General features: G+C 46.3%; 1 protein-coding gene across 1 annotated transcript; it reads right to left on the minus strand.

Annotated features, from left to right (window-relative positions):
* Positions 1 to 12137: 12137 nt before the first annotated feature.
* Positions 12138 to 14113, minus strand: LOC142491909 (ankyrin repeat domain-containing protein 9-like). The gene has a single exon (XM_075594715.1). It carries the CDS (start codon positions 13748 to 13750, stop codon positions 12875 to 12877), a length of 876 nt encoding a protein of 291 aa, XP_075450830.1. The 5' UTR covers positions 13751 to 14113; the 3' UTR covers positions 12138 to 12874.
* Between the last annotated feature and the right edge of the window lie 2128 nt (positions 14114 to 16241).

Here is a 16241-nt window from a genome sequence, read left to right on the forward strand (position 1 = left end):
ATCTCCACTAGATCGCAGGTCAGACTCAGCTCTCCTGACCTAACAGGTATTTGCACCACACAATAGGTAGCATGGGGGTGGGGGGGGGTAAACAGTGCTACATATGATATTTATCCAGGGGAGGACTTATCCTGTGCTTTTTGGAGACAATAGTTACATTTTGGATACCATTATCTGTGTACAAGTGACTATTTACACTTTAGAAGTCATAGGGGCAGGGGTGGCCGACTTCATTCCTCAAGGGCCACTAACAGGTCAGGTTTTCAGGATATTCTAGCTTCAGCACAGGTGGCTCAATTAGTCCCTGCTTGAGCACAGAGGGCTCAATCAGAGGCACAGTCCTTGTCTGAGCCTCTGATTGAACCACCTTTGCTGAAGCTGGGATATCCTGAAAACCTGACCTGTTGGTAGCCCTTGAGGACTGGAGTTGGCCACCCCTGTCACAGGGGATAATTCTATATACTCAGAAGCGGACATTGGGGCCAATTTTCAGTCGACGTTAATAGGGATTTTTGTCCGGGAACGTCCCGAACGGTCACTTTGGAGAGTTAGCCCCATTTAATCAATGATTCCAAAAAAAGTAGGACATGGTTCCCTGCCTCAGTGATCACGAGGTGAGGAGGAAAAAACGACGTCATAATGTCAAAATAGTACTGTGAACATGAGCCTAAGGCTGCGCTTATAGTGCCGGCGATGCTGACGTCACGTTGCAGTCGCAGGAAAAATCAAATTGAAGTGACTTCCAGCGATCGCGCCATCGTGTCCCGCTTACTATAAGCATACGCGACCGCGGCAATGCATTTGTTTTGACGCGTGTCGCTGTCGCCGGCACTATAAGCGCAGCCTAACTGGCCTGATAATTAGCCAGTGCAGCACCAACGGGCTTTAAAAGAGCTGATAAACAGCAGATAAACATTGTTTTAAGCAACTTAGTGTAATTGTCTTCTTAGATTTAATTACCCATAAATTAAAGCTCTTACCTATTTGTATTTTGGGAAAAAATACGTATCACTTTTCATTAGGAAAACTGAGCTCACACATATCAGATACTTTTCTCAGGCTGCCCAAGGCCGAGGCTGTATTAGGCGCACGTGACGGAGCATGTGGCGTCACGCTCGCCTGCCACAGAGGCGATTTGTGGCCTTGGGGGAATCACGATGGGGAGGCTTGGCCGTGACGTCACAGAGCTGGTTCGCCCTCATTGATTGAACTGCGAACTGTTGCGCCGCCGCTCTTGCACACGCGTGCTCTATGGCCGTCTTCATTGAGGTACGGCCTTTTGTTTGCCGCACGCGCGCCGTCGTTCTCACCATGGCTCGTGGACTTATGATGGCACCATAATTACTTTGCAAACAAAAGACAGAGGGAAAGCTAATAATGATGCGGGGGCTATACGGGCTGGCATACAGTCCTATCACAAATATTGGATAGTGGTGGGCACACAATAACTATTAATATTAGTAAATATCTAGAAACAGGTTTGATGGTGAGCCAGAGATACATCATAAACACTAGAGAGGGAGAGAAGAAAACCGGCAGCACTCAAAAGAAACACAGCAGCAATGTGCTAAAAAGATAAGCAATTTATTCACATTTGCAAATATACGGGGTGTTACTTACAAGCAGGGGTGGATAGCAGGCAAATATCGGTGATTTCTTCCATGACGTCTCCTACGACGCGGCATCACCATGTCGCGGCGTCATGTGATGTCGCGTCGTCATGGCCATGCATCGCTATGTGACGTCACGTTGTCGTGGCAACGAATTGCCACCTGACATCATTTGATGTCAGGTTGCCCTGACTACGCAACGCCGCAAGAGGAGATGCCGCTCCAGCGAAGGTAAGCGAAACTTACAGAGGTCCTGCGCTCTAGCCCGCCAATCAGTTTAATTGTCATGGGAAAGAGAGCGGGATTTCTGTAACTGCTTGGTGCCCCCTCTTTCTTCCCCCTCACAGTCTCCCCTCTCTCTCTTCCACTCACTCTACCACCCCCCACCCCCACCCCCCAACAATCTTACCCTGGGGTGAGGAAGTCTCCTCACTGCTGATCTGGTCCTGCACAGGCTCGGGGACTCCGCAGCATCCTCCTCCGCTCGGGCAGAAGAAGTTGGACTCCACTTCTGATGCCGACAGGAGGGCACTGGTCTACAGCACCAGCCCATCGGGGAAAGCCCAAGCGCCCCATATGGCCAATTCACCCCTGATTGTAAGTAGCAGGCACACAACGTTTCGGCAACAGCCTTTGTCAAATGCAGAAAAAAAAAAGAAGTGTCCAAACACCACCCCTTAAAGCTGTAATCGAAGTGACCTTTTCTTTATTTTCTTACATAGCATTGAAACAGCAGGTCATAGGAACTGAACCTCGTTAATGTCAGCTCTGGGGACCCTCTGCTTCCAGAGATACTTACATCTATCTATAGGGGCTGATGGTAGCCACTCCTGCTTGGCTATGTGGTTCATGTAATGGGTGCCTTTCAAAGCTCCCGCGTCCTGCGGGTCAATAGGAAGGCGTGACATCATCTGGTGCAGCTTCCTATTGGCCCAGGTGACTGGGGGCTTTAAACAGCGCCGATACCGACACCCCCTATGGAGGTTAATATCTCGTGCAACAGGGGGTCGGTCCCTGGGCTGAAATTAATGGGGTTCAACTCCGGAGACCCCTGGCTTCAATCCTATGTAAAAAAAAAAAAAAAAAGGTCCCTTGGATTACTCCTTTAAATACCCTAACCTCATCAATGAGAGCCCTCCCACACCAGCTGCAAGTGATTATGACATCATCAAGAAATTGGCATAAACACATCATCACTGCCAGGTACCTATAGCATCCAGAATACAGATGCCACATGTATTTTGTAGCTTCGAAGGCGCTGTGATCAGCTCCTAGACACAGCAATGCCAGGAGTAGAGTCGGGCGAATATGTTCTGAGAATTTGGATCCGCAGCGGATCGTCCGGTTCCTTCGGCTCGCAGATTTCAGCGGATAAATCTGTAAAAGGGCGATTCGCGTTTTGCAGATTTTTTTAATTATTATTACCAATACACTTCGCGGATTCCGCAGCCGTGGACGGATTTGTAGAATCCAATCCGTGGATTCAGCAATTCTTAAGAATCCGCCAATGGGTCGCTAAATCCGCAGATTGGATTCTACAAATCCGCCCACGGGATGTATCCAATGGCGGTTTGTGAGTAAACCGCACGGATTGAAACCGACCCAAATCTGTTTCCGGATTTTACACCGCAAAACGGATTTTGGGGGTAACAACAACGAACATCCGGGAAACGGATGTCTCATCTAGCTTGGAGTACAGCGAGAAAGGGTTCCTATTTAATCACAATAAAATAATTAAAACTCGAAATTGCATGCAAAGATCATAACACAATAAATTCATTATCCTATTATTCTTTGTGGTACTGTATGATGTGTGCATGCAATTTTGGTTTTGATGAGGTCAGAATGACTTCCAGCTGGAGTGGTTAGCGCTCTCACTGATGAGGTCAGGGTATTTCAATGGCAGTGTTTGGTCACTTCCTTTTTCTGCTCTTGACAAAGTCTTCCTGTGGAAACTTGTAAGTACCACTCTGTATATTTGCATATTTGAATAAAGTGTTCATCTTTTTAACACATTGTTGCTGTGTTTCCTTTGAGTGCTGCAGGTTGCAGCAGAGATCGAGGTACTGAATAACAGACCGGGCTTCATACCAACCCCTAACCCAAAGGTGATCCCTTTAAAGCAGCAAAATATGACAAATCCTGTTTTGTTCTCTCAAATACATCAGTTCTACAGTGTTAGATGATACTGTCTGCATTTTTTTAAAACTCCTAATACCATTTTAATGATTTTTAAAAAAAAAATGATTGATCCTTTTTTTGCTACAGCAGCCATTTAGAAAGCCATATCCACTTCCTCTTTTGAAGTAGGCTCTGTCACACACCTTTTTGAGCTCAGCCCTTTGGCAAACAAAGTATCACAAACAGATCTGTTGCTGTGTTCCAAACAGCAGACTGTCTATTGCTCTGAAAGCTGTAACAATAATGTGTTACACTTAGTAATACAATGTTACATATCAGCTGCAGCATTTCACTGACTGCAGCATAGAGTCAGAAGGTGGCCATTATGTTAGGCACACAATTAGGCTTTTGACAAATTCATAACAGGAGCACCAAACGACTGCCAGCATAGGTAAGAGTGGCATTATACATTGTCACATGCTTGACATATAAAAAGAAGAGAGGGAAAAAAAGAGTGCGAATGTAGCATTGCTGCTTTAAGCTACTAACGGACCACTCACATTTTTTAGGAACATTAATTTAAAGATGATGTGTGATGATAAGACAGTTGCGAGTACTAGAAAGGTAGGCGGGTGCGTTGGACATTTCCCATAGGAGCGCAAGCACATCTAATCCCCCATCCTTAATCTCTCACTCAAGACATTTATGAATCTTGTGCAACATGATATCTCCAAAGCGAAATGGGCAAATAATACAAGGAATAATCTTACAAAGAATAACTACAGGGCACTGACTAGCCTACAAAAAAAGGATGACATCATTATCAAAAGTGCAGGTAAAGGTGGGGCTATAGAAAACGGAGAACGTTACGGTGCCCTAGATAGGGATCCTACATATGAAATCTTAGATATAATTAGACCCACTGTACATGATGAGGCTTTTGATAAAGGGCTAATTGATAAATCAACGGTGGATTTTTTAATTAAAAAAGGTATTCCGTATTCCAGCATTGTATCTCTTACCAAAGATACACAAGGATCTGAGTATCCCCCCTGGACGTCCTATAGTTTCCGGAATTGATCGTGTTCGGCAATCACTTTCCGTGCACGCTGATTGCTTTCTGCAGCCATTAGCACAGAACTTGCATACTTATTTAAAGGGTATAGCTGATTTCCTTAACAGGATTACTGCAATCAGCAGTGTTGGAGTAGATGATATTCTGTGCACTATGGATGTAAAAGCCTCTATACAGACATTCCCCATTAGGAAGGGCTGGGAATAACAAAAGAAGCTTTAAGCACCACCACTTGAAGTGAGGAACATTGCACTTTTATAACTGATCTTCTTGAAATTGGATTGTCAAAACATTTTTCGTTTTGGAATGAAATTCTATATGCAAACGCAAGGTACAGCAACGGGGGCCAATATAGTAATGGGGGCCAATACCGCAACGGGGGCCAATATAGCAACGGGGGCAAATACAGCAATGGGGGCCAATACAGTGCCCTCTTATACAATTTTTTTTATGTTTCTAAAAGAAAAGTGGTTGTTTTTGGATAATAAGGAATGTAATACAGTATGTACTTTAAGAACTATGGGAAGTATACAGATGACATTTCTTTCTTTGGACAGGGACCAGTGACCAACGTAGAGGTATGTGACAGTATGCTAACCTGGCACACCTAACCATTACATTTAAATTGGGACATGACAAGGATCCATTATTTGGATGTTAAGATCACTAACGGCAAAAATAGTTTGGTGACTGAATTATGTAAGAAAGGTTCGGATAGAAACAATACAGATAGTTTTCATCCTATAGCGACAATTGACGTAGTTGACTAAAGGGTAATCCTTCGGGATCGAAGGATTACCAACACTGACAGACTCCAGACAGAGGGGTTATTCAGCTAAACAGCTGACTGCAACCAATTAAAGGGTTAAACTAATACCCAGAGAGTCACTAATGAGGAAAGCCCCTAGAAAACAGTATCGCACGTAATTCCCTTTTTGTCTGCATACAACACAATGTTGAGGGAAATCCAATATATTATAAATAAATACTGGAGTAATATGCAAAAAGACATTTATTTAAATAATCCAGGACACTTATTTAAGGAGAAACCTTTATTTTCATATTGATGTGTGCACCCAGTCGTCGGGATAAACTGTTCAAAACAGAGGTTGATCCACCCAAACCAGTGTGGGCCCCCCTCTGAGGATTACTAATTAATATAAGGGGTTAACGGCCTTAAGGGGTTAACTTCTGGTATTGGCCCTCCCTATCATATGATATAGGATGACTGTCCAGAAGGGACTGACCAGTGATGTCACCATAGGCGATAGAAGGGAATACATAGCTCTATCCAATGTTTTAGAAGCAGGTTCCTCTGAGTTATGGTAGAGGGTCTCACTGTTAGGTCTGTAAATATGTTTAAATGCATAGATATGTATTTTAAGAGTATCCTTTCCCTGTTTATTGATTTCAGTTAAGGACCATGTACTATATAGTTAGCGCCTATAGCAATGGCCCAAGATTGTTCTCATGCAGTAAGAGGAGTGATCATGTGTTTAGCAGGAGTCGTAGCTTTGGAGCATTCGGATCGGTCCCACCGCAAGGTCCTTGGTAAACTCCCAATCCAATATGCATGAACAGGGTATGCCATACACGACTTTATTGATGTAATGCAGGAGATTGACAATGTAACCAATACTAAAGGAAATAAGCATACGTGCCTCACCAGGGCACTAGATTTACACACTTGATACTATACATCCTAAAGGCCTGAATGAGGAAAATAACCTACACCGCTTTATAGAGCGGTGACCCCTTACCTTGTATGAGCAGGAAGTTTTGATGAAATTATTCCTATAAATGCTTCCCCTGTTTTCCTTAGCAAATACTTGAAGTAATTACCTAAAGTGGAATTTGAACATACTATGCTAGGTACACAGGCTTATCACATTGCAACATAATCCTAATGTGCATTGTCTATGATTGAATACTGACTGAGGTGTCAAAGTCTAAATGGAAAGCAAAAGGGGATAGGCTCAGCTAGTCCTGATGAGTTAGGATGAACCTAGATCGATGCAGCACACTTGAGTGCATGGTAGGATACAAATGGCAACTGCATGAGTGACAATCATGTTATCATAGGGTTCTGCCTAAAACAGGATGGATTGAGTCAGACCCACATACAGTAGTACAGACAGGAATGCAGTTCTCTGCTACATCTTATTATTGGGTAGAATATACCGCTGACCGCATCTCTCTTACCCAACTTGACATATTGGCTTTATTCCCTTTTCACTGACAGTTCTACTACAGGCTAAGTAAGCGATTGACATTGAAAACTGAATAGTTGAGTCATTTAGTGGCACAGAAAGATCTGTTTTACTATGGGTCCATATTTACACGACCACTATCCAGAGGAGGAACTAGGTATTTTTGCAAGTTCCACCAACTGCGCGGCCCCTCCCCAATTTTTTTTCATAGAACCACACACATTTTCCTCTCTACTCTCCCCTTGTCTTTCTCCCCCTCCTCCCCGCCCTTCCCCCATTCTCTCCCGCGATACTGCCTCCATTCTCCGCTGTTCTTCTCCACCTAAATGCTCCCGCCCTCCCCCCAGCAGCTGCCCCACTTGCTCCCCTCAGCAGCTGCCCCACTTGCTCCCCCACACTAGTTCCACCTCTGCCACTATGTAAGGAATCGGGGAACACGTCCCTTGCGGCGTGTTCCCTCCTTACCTGCTGCATCTCAGTCCCCCGCTGTTTACAGAGCACGCGCGCACACACAGCTCTTCTACTCACACCACGGAGCTTGGTTCCGCCCCCCAGTCGCGTTGCGCATCTCGCGCTCTGCGCGCACACGACACCGTGCACCGCTCCCCAGCTGCGGGGTAAGTATTCTAATTGCCCACTTGTCTCCTGCAGCCTATCTCTGCCTCTGCAGAGGCCGTGCCTCCATTCCGCCCCCTGCCTCATTGAATCCTGTCTGCTATAAATGCCTTGCTCATTCACTCCTGCCTGTGTAGCCCTGTGTTCCTGCGTTCTGTTTTGCCTTGCTGTTTCTCTCTAGTTGCTTTCTTGTGCAAAGACCCGGCTTGACTATTGGACCCTCTCTGGATAACAACCCCAGCTTGCTCCTGACTACCCGCACCTCTCCAACCCCGACCACGGCCCTTGGACGAGCTACCACTCTCCCGGCTCCAACCCCAGACCACGGCACAAAGGACACTGACCATTCTCCTGGCTCCGCCCCTGGATCCCGGCAAGTATCTGGACTAACCCAATCTCTCCATCCCAGACCAGGCTACGCTGACTATCCACCCTCCAGGCACACCTCCGCTGCTGTGGGTGCGCAGTTTCGTACTTTCCCACTTCAGTACCGGTGTCCCGCCTTGTTCGTGGTGAGCGCAAGCGTTACACACTATCAATTAGAAAGAGTTGAACAATGACCGATTCTCTCTGAACTACAGCATGATATACCCTGCACCGGCGCAATTCTGTGAGGGATTGAGACGTAGATATGATGTGGAGAGATTGATGCTCTATACTGCTGACAATACAGTTCTTTTAGATCAATGCTGACTATTACTACTCACAGTATACAGTGTCAGATAAGATGGGTTACATATTAACTCTATCAAGTAATTGTTGCTGAAGAATAAGCTGCTGAATAATCTATATCTATTTAATTGAAAATTGTGAGATTGGCCAAGAGGTACGCTCCACTGTGACACACACACACTGACATTGGTCCCTGTGTCCGCCCGCCCAGTCAGCCTCCCACACGACTCTCATTGGCCAAAAGGTACAGTGACATCACCTACTCCACTGTGACACACACATACTGTCACAGACTCTCACCATACCTCCTGAGACTGTCACCCCCCTGCGGATTCACACACTGACCTTGGTAAGTATAACACACTTTCCAACTCCCTCACCCACAGCTCACCGTCCCGCTGACTCCCCCCCACCATCACCTCCCCACTGGCTCCCCCTCACTCACAGCTCACCGCCCCGCTGGCTCCCCCCCACCATCACCCCCCCTCACTCACAGCTCACCTCCCCGCTGGCTCCCCCCCAATATCACCCCCCCTCACCCACAGCTCACCTCCCCGCTTGCTCCCCCCCACCATCACCCCCCCTCACCCACAGCTCACCTCCCCGCTGGCTCCCCCCCACCATCACCCCCCCTCACCCACAGCTCACCTCCCTGCTGGCTCCCCCCCACCATCACCCCCCTCACCCACAGCTCACCTCCCCCCCACCATCACCCCCCCCTCACCATCACCCCCCTCACCCACAGCTCACCTCCCCGCTGGCTCTCCCCCTCACCCACCATCACCCCCCCCCTCACCTCCCTGCTACCTTCCTCCTCGGCGCACCTTCCCCCCTCGCGGCGCCCTTAACCCTGTTGGCCACATGAGGGAAGCGTGGCTGACTGTCCCCTGGGGCGGCCGGTGGGGGGAACACGGGGAGCCTCCAGCCTTCCCCCCCGCGTGCCTCCAGCCTTCCCCCGCGCGCGCCTCCAGCCTTCCCCCGCGCGCGCCTCCAGCCTTCACACAAGCGACACCAATGCGGTAGCTGCCACCGGCTCACCCCCCTCCCAGATAACCCCCCCCTCACCCGCAGCTTACCTTCCCCCTCGGCGCACCTTCCACCCTCAGCAGACTTCCTTCACGGATGGTACATCTTACCGGCCGCTCCGCACTACTCCACCATGTCGGACGCCACAATATTAAAATGGCGCTCCACACTACTCCATCCTGTCAGACGCCACAATATTAAAATGGCACTACACCCTCCATCACCCTTACCGCACGATTTCAACCGTGCACCCCTCTTACCTATAATAAATATAGCCTTCTCTGACGTTGACCTGACCTGCCTTTTACTGCCCCCCTCCTTTCCTGTCCACTGCCCCCCCCTCCTGTCCACTGTCCCCCCTCTCCTGTCCACTGTCCCCCCCTCCTGTCCTTTCCACTGCCCTCCCCCTCCTGTCCTTTCCACTGCCCTCCCCCCTCCTGTCCTTTCCACTGCCCCCCCCTCCTTTCCTGTCCACTGTGCCCCCCCTCCTGTCCTGTCCACTGTCCCCCCCTCCTGTCCTTTCCACTGCCCTCCCCTCCTGTCCTTTCCACTGCCCTCCCCCCTCATGTCCTTTCCACTGCCCTCCCCCCTCCTGTCCTTTCCACTGCCCCCCCCCCTCCTGTCCTGTCCACTGTGCCCCCCCCCCTCCTGTCCGGGCAACGCCGGGTCTCTCAGCTAGTGACATATAAAGAGTAATAGGATAATATATGATATGTGCATGCAATTTTTTGTAATTATTTTATTGTGATTAAATATGAACTCTTTCCCACCGTACTCCTGGCATTGCTGTGTCTAGGTGCTAATCGCAGCGACTTCATAGCTACGAAATACATGTGGTATCTGTACTCCCCGATGCTACAAGCGGCTGGTAGTGATGATGTGAATGTGCTAATTTCTTGATGATGTCAACCACTTGCAGCTGGAGTGGAAGGGCTCTCACTGATGAGTTCGGGGTATTTAAAGGAGGGACAAAGGCTGTTGCCGAAACGTTGTGCGTCTGCTACATGTAAGTACCACTCTGTATATTTAAATCCATTGTTTGTCTTTTTAGCACATTGCTGCCGTGTTTCTTTTGAGTGCTGCAGGTTTTCTTCCGTCTTCTCGCCAAAAGACACTGCATAACCCCTCCAAAGCATCTTTTTACAATCAAAATGTTTACCAATGTTAAAAATAAAATAAAAAGGGTATCTAAAAGAATGGATCCTATTACACTTCCCGGAGCCTCCCGAGACAAATCTCGGAAGGCCGTGGATCGCAGTGCCGACAGAGACGCACGGAAGCAGAATCCATGAACCGAGATCAAAATAAATGAAAGACTCAGCAAGCTGGGATGGGGGCAGGGGATAAGAAACCCCAGATATTCTGGTAGTCCCCCTCTCCCCCTGTTTTCCATCGGCCGCACATGCGCGATCGGTCCAAGCCGCGGTTGCGTGATCAGCGCTTGGCGATCGAGCATGCGCATAAGCCACCAGCAAGCGCTCATCGTGCATGTGCGGCATTCGTACCGGTTTTTGCCGGGACAAATGTGGTCACCCATCCCCCCTCCCAAACAGGTCAGGTTTACAGGATATCCGAGCTACAGCACAGATGGCTCCATCTGTCCCTGCTGAAGCAGGCATATCCTGTGCTGAAGCAGGCATATCCTGAAAACCTGACCTGTACGGGCGGGTGGGCGGGCTTGAGGACTGGAGATGAGCCCCCCTGTGGTGAGGCATGAGGACATGGGATATTGGTCGTATCCCGATCTTAAGTATGAGGTAAAGATAATTGAATTGAAAATAAGTTATTTCAATATTGTACCATGTATGGAAAATGGTATAATGTTATAATTCTACTCTTCTACCTGTTTATCTATGTATGTCTTGTTTTTTTTGTATCGCATTTACTATATTGCTGACGTTTCATGTTTAATACCACGTGTGGAAAACGTAATAAAAACATCAATAAGAAAAAAAAATGTGTATATATACATGTCCACAATTCCTTTTTTTTTTTAAAGGTGTGAAACAGCTACATTTAAACTATTAAACATGCATCTGTTCCTATTTCACATACTGTATGTCTTAGGCAGGACTGCCCCTATAAAAATCTGCAGTCCTGAAAAAGACTGCCTCCTTAGAGACAGGGATGCAGTCCTTGGGTGTTCAGCTTAGATAATTTTAACCCTGCAATGGGTTGCTGGGCCATCCAGAAGCGAAAGGGTTAACATAGCATATGTCTGCAACTCAAATTTACATTGTTTAAAGCAGCAGAACGTGTTTTTTAATAGGGGGTCTCCGGTGCTGAACCGCGTTGCTTTCAGCTCCGAGGACCTGCGGAGATACATACCTCCGTAGGGGGTGCCGGGAGCAGCTCCGCGGGTTTAAATGTCCCGATCACGCGGGCCTATAGGAAGCTGCAAGGGATGACAGCTCGGTGTCCTATTGCCGCGGGAGCTTTAAATCCACCATTTTGATAGCCCGAGACACAGCCCAGCCAGAGCGGCTACCAACACTCGCCCCTACGAAGGTATCTCGGAGAGCAACGGAGCCCCGCTGCTCAAATTAACACGATTCATCTCTGGAGACCCCTGCTTCAAACCTATAATGCTTTAAAAATAAAAAATAAACAAAATTCAAAATATAAAAAGCAGGATTGCTGCCTAAACAGATTTTCTTCCAACAGGCAAGAAAGGGAAAAACTGCATTTCTTTGGCACTTTACCCTTATTTGATATGTAAAGACATGAGATGGGTTCTGAGCTCTCTGTTCTGCCATATGTTGGAACCTCCTTCACAGCAATACAGATCATGCAATAGGATTTGCTGCCGTCCCATAGCGTTCACTTCCACCTCAATGAATATGTCAAAATGCATGTGTATTTGCTGTGTCCTCCATTTCACCTTTATCATTTTGGATGCTTACAGTAGTTCAAATGCTTTATTTGATTGCATTAAATAGCATATTGACATTTTACAAATAGATTGAACGTATTCTGCATGTGAATTTGATGGGTTTGGGGTAATGAGTGGGCTATGCCAACCGGGACACAGTGAAATCGTTTTGGATTTACAAAATGCCATGCCTATATATGAAGACTGAACTCTCTGATTGAACTCTCTCCCCCCACCTCCCACACACACAGGATACACACCAACATACACAGCTCTCATTCTCACCATTCGTTTATTTAGTTAACAATGTGCCTTTATGTTAACTATACAAACAAATACATTGTCCTAGGCATGCAAAAAAATTATGGCATTCTAATAAGTTCATAAATGGGGGGGGGGGGATGGGGGGGGGTTTGGGAGGAACAACACCTTGTAAGTATATATTGCTCTTAAAATACATTTTAAAGTAATAAAATAAATGTGAGGATTGTTTCAGTTTAGCTGTACATATTATTATTAAATATTAAAGATCATTTTAACATGTGTGTATATACATACATATAAAATAGACCTTTAATATTTAATGATACATTTTAAATATGCATTTATTATTACGCATATCGTCTTTGTTGATAGGGTTATCTCTCTCTCTGTATATAGAGGTAGAAGAATGTTACCATTTGAGTTCCAGCTTTTTGCAATGGGCGGGCAGGGGTTTTAATGCCTGAGGTATGGGAAGCGCTTGGATGCTTTTGGGGAAATGCGAAGGGGGCAGACACTGCAGGACCGTTTGCATAGCTGTCAGATAGAGGGTGGCTGGCGTATTCCCCACCAGATAGTTACATTTGTCTTCTCCAAGTAAGAGCGTCCAGTATTCTGGATGATCCTGCAGCATCTTTCTCATCTTGAAGTTCAGGGAAGGTAAAAAGAGCAGGAGATAATCCAGGCAGAGTTTCTTGGATTCAACATTGACCTTGGAGCACCATAGCTGCTCCAGGATTATATCCAGGGGAGTCTGACCCTTGCAGTCCATGATCCTAGGAGATGCTCCATTGCCTAAAAGGATCAAGACGGTTTCTGATCTCAGCAGCTCACATGCTAGGTGCAATGGGGTCTTTCCATCCTCTAGATGGAAGCAGCCAGTCCTGCTGATGTAGGAGTGAAGACTAGGTAATTTATGGGCGATCTTAATGATCATGATCAAAATGTCTCTTCTGTCATAGGTAACAGCCATAGCTAGGTGAGGTGCAGAAGATGGGCAGCAGCAGAATTTCTCTCCTGGCACCTTCAGGGCTTCCTTAGGGAAGTGAGACAGCAGATACTGGGCATAGGGCAGGTGGTTGTGTACCACTGCATACAGAAGAGCTTCCGATGGCGAATAGGACCTCTCGCTGGCATTCCCCTCCCAGTAAAAACATTCCATAGTCCTCATATCCTCTAACATCCACACGGGCTTCTGGTCCCGGACAGCCTGATAAAACATATAAGACAAGAACTTACACTGTCTGCTCTGTTGTTCATCCTGCAGGCTGGCTTGGTTGCTGCACATGTCTCTCCTAAATGTATTCACAGAGAAGGGAATAACAATGGGCGAGAGTCACAGGCTCCGTGCAGGCATCCAGAAGGAGTCTGTTTAATCTGCCACCTTCAGACAGGCATTGCAGGGAGAAGAGAATCGATCTCACGCCATCATTGAAGCAGGTTCATCTTGGACTAAAAGCTTCCTGTCTGGGTTTAACACTTGCAGTCCCGTCCTCTCTTTCATCCATATGATTGTCCTTTGGATGATAAATGCAAGCATCTGCTACATGGGGACAAAGGGTTGCTGTAGCATAGTGTATGAAGGATCGACCAGCTGGTGTCTTACGCTGTCTTTAGATATAAAGCAGGTCTGCCTGTAATGCAGCTTCCTGTCAGGGCAGGTCCTTTATTACACTGTGCCCATATTAGGCAAGCCAACCCCATCAACATCTGCAGTGTAACCAAAGCAGCTGAGCTAGATGTTATTCTTCAAGATGCTGTACATTAATTTTTTTTTTCTTTTTCTGTAACGATTTATTCTGATTTTTAGGGGGGAAATTTAAGGTACAGGGATAAAAACGGAGATTAACAATGATAGCACATCAGCATTGATACATTATCATAATATCCAAAATAATAATAAGCGAGACTAAAAAGGAACAGCTAACAACTGACAATCAGAGAAGAACAGACCACTTAAATTGAAAAAGAAAACATTTTTAAATTTGTCCTTGATTGCGTACAGTAATGGCTTGGTATGAAAAAAGTCCTATAGTCCCTGCGAAACCCTCCAACTGAGACCGACCCCTCGATAGCCTACCTTTCCCCCCATCCCCCTTTTGGATTTGGTCCCCTCTGACCATCCCAGAGTCTAGCCTCATTGATAGAGGGCTGTTGAGGATGTAAACTGAGGGTCCCCAACGGGCCGAATTAAGGCTTTGGGGGTCCCAGGGCATTTAAGACAGGGAGGCTCGTGTGGCCTTGTCCACATGGCCAGCACATACAATTAAAAGCATGGATATACAGTGGTGTGAAAAAGAAAGTACACCCTCTTTGAATTCTATGGTTTTACATATCAGGACATAATACCAATCATCTGTTCCTTAGCTGGTCTTAAAATTAGGTAAATACAACCTCAGATGAACAACAACACGTGACATATTACACCGTGTCATGATTTATTTAACAAAAATAAAGCCAAAAGGGAGAAGCCATGTGTGAAAAACTAAGTATACTTTATGATTCAATGTATTTATTGGCTTGTACAACCACCTTTAGCAGCAATAACTTGAAGTAATCGTTTTCTGTATGACTTTATCAGTCTCTCACATCGTTGTGGAGGAATTTTGGCCCACTCTTCTTTACAACGTTGCTTACGTTCATTTGTTTGTGCACAGCTCTCTTAAGGTCCAGCCACAGCATTTCAATCGGGTTGAGGTCTGAACTTTGACTGGGCCATTGCAACACCTTGATTCTTTTCTTTTTCAGCCATTCTGTTGTAGATTTGCTGGTGTGCTTGGGATCATGGTCCTGTTGCGTGACCCAATTTCAGCCAAGCTTTAGCTGTCAGAGAGATGGCCTCACATTTGACTCTAGAATACTTTTGTATGCAGAGGAGTTTATGGTTGACTCAATGACTGCAATGTTCCCAGGTCCTGTGGCTGGAAAACAAGCCCAAATCATCACCCCTCCACCACCGTGCTTGACAGTTGGTATGAGATGTTTGTGCTGATATGCTGCATTTGGTTTTTGCCAAACGTGGCGCTGTACATTATGGCCAAACATCTCCACTTTGGTCTCGTCTGTCCAAAGGACATTGTTCCAGAAGTCTTGTGGTTTGTTCAGATGCAACTTTGCAAACCTAAGCCGTGATGCCATGTTCTTTTTAGAGAGAATAGGCTTTCTCCTGGCAACCCTTCCAAACAAACCATACTTGTTCAGTCTTTTCTAATTGTACTGTCATGAACTTTAACAATTAACATGCTAACTGGGGCCTGTAGAGTCTGAGATGTAACTCTGGTTTTTTTTGCAATTTCTCTGAGCATTGCACGGTCTGACCTTCGGGTGAATTTGCTGGGATGTCCACTCCTGGGAAGATTGGCAACTGTCTTGAATGTTTTCCACTTTTGAATAATCTTTCTCACTGTAGAATGATGGACTTTAAAGTGTTTGGAAATGGCCTTATAACCCTTCCCAGATTGATGGGCAGCAACAATGGCTTCTCTAAGATCATTGCTGATGTCTTTCATCCTTGGCATTGCGTTAACACACACCTGAATGCTCCAGACCAGCAAACTGCTAAACTTCGGCTTTTACAGAGGTGGTCACACTTGCTGATGATCAATTAATCAAGGGCATTCGATTAGCAGCACCTGTCTGCTACTTAGCATCTTAATTCCTATTGAAGCAGTAAGGGTGTACAGCTAAACCCCGTTATAACGCGCCTCGTTATACCGCGATTCGGTTATAACGCGGTTTTCCCGTGGCTCCCGTTTTAAAAAAAAAAAAAAAAAAAATAT

The sequence above is a fragment of the Ascaphus truei genome, chromosome 4 (genome assembly GCF_040206685.1).
Source record: "Ascaphus truei isolate aAscTru1 chromosome 4, aAscTru1.hap1, whole genome shotgun sequence".
NCBI lineage: Eukaryota > Metazoa > Chordata > Amphibia > Anura > Ascaphidae > Ascaphus > Ascaphus truei.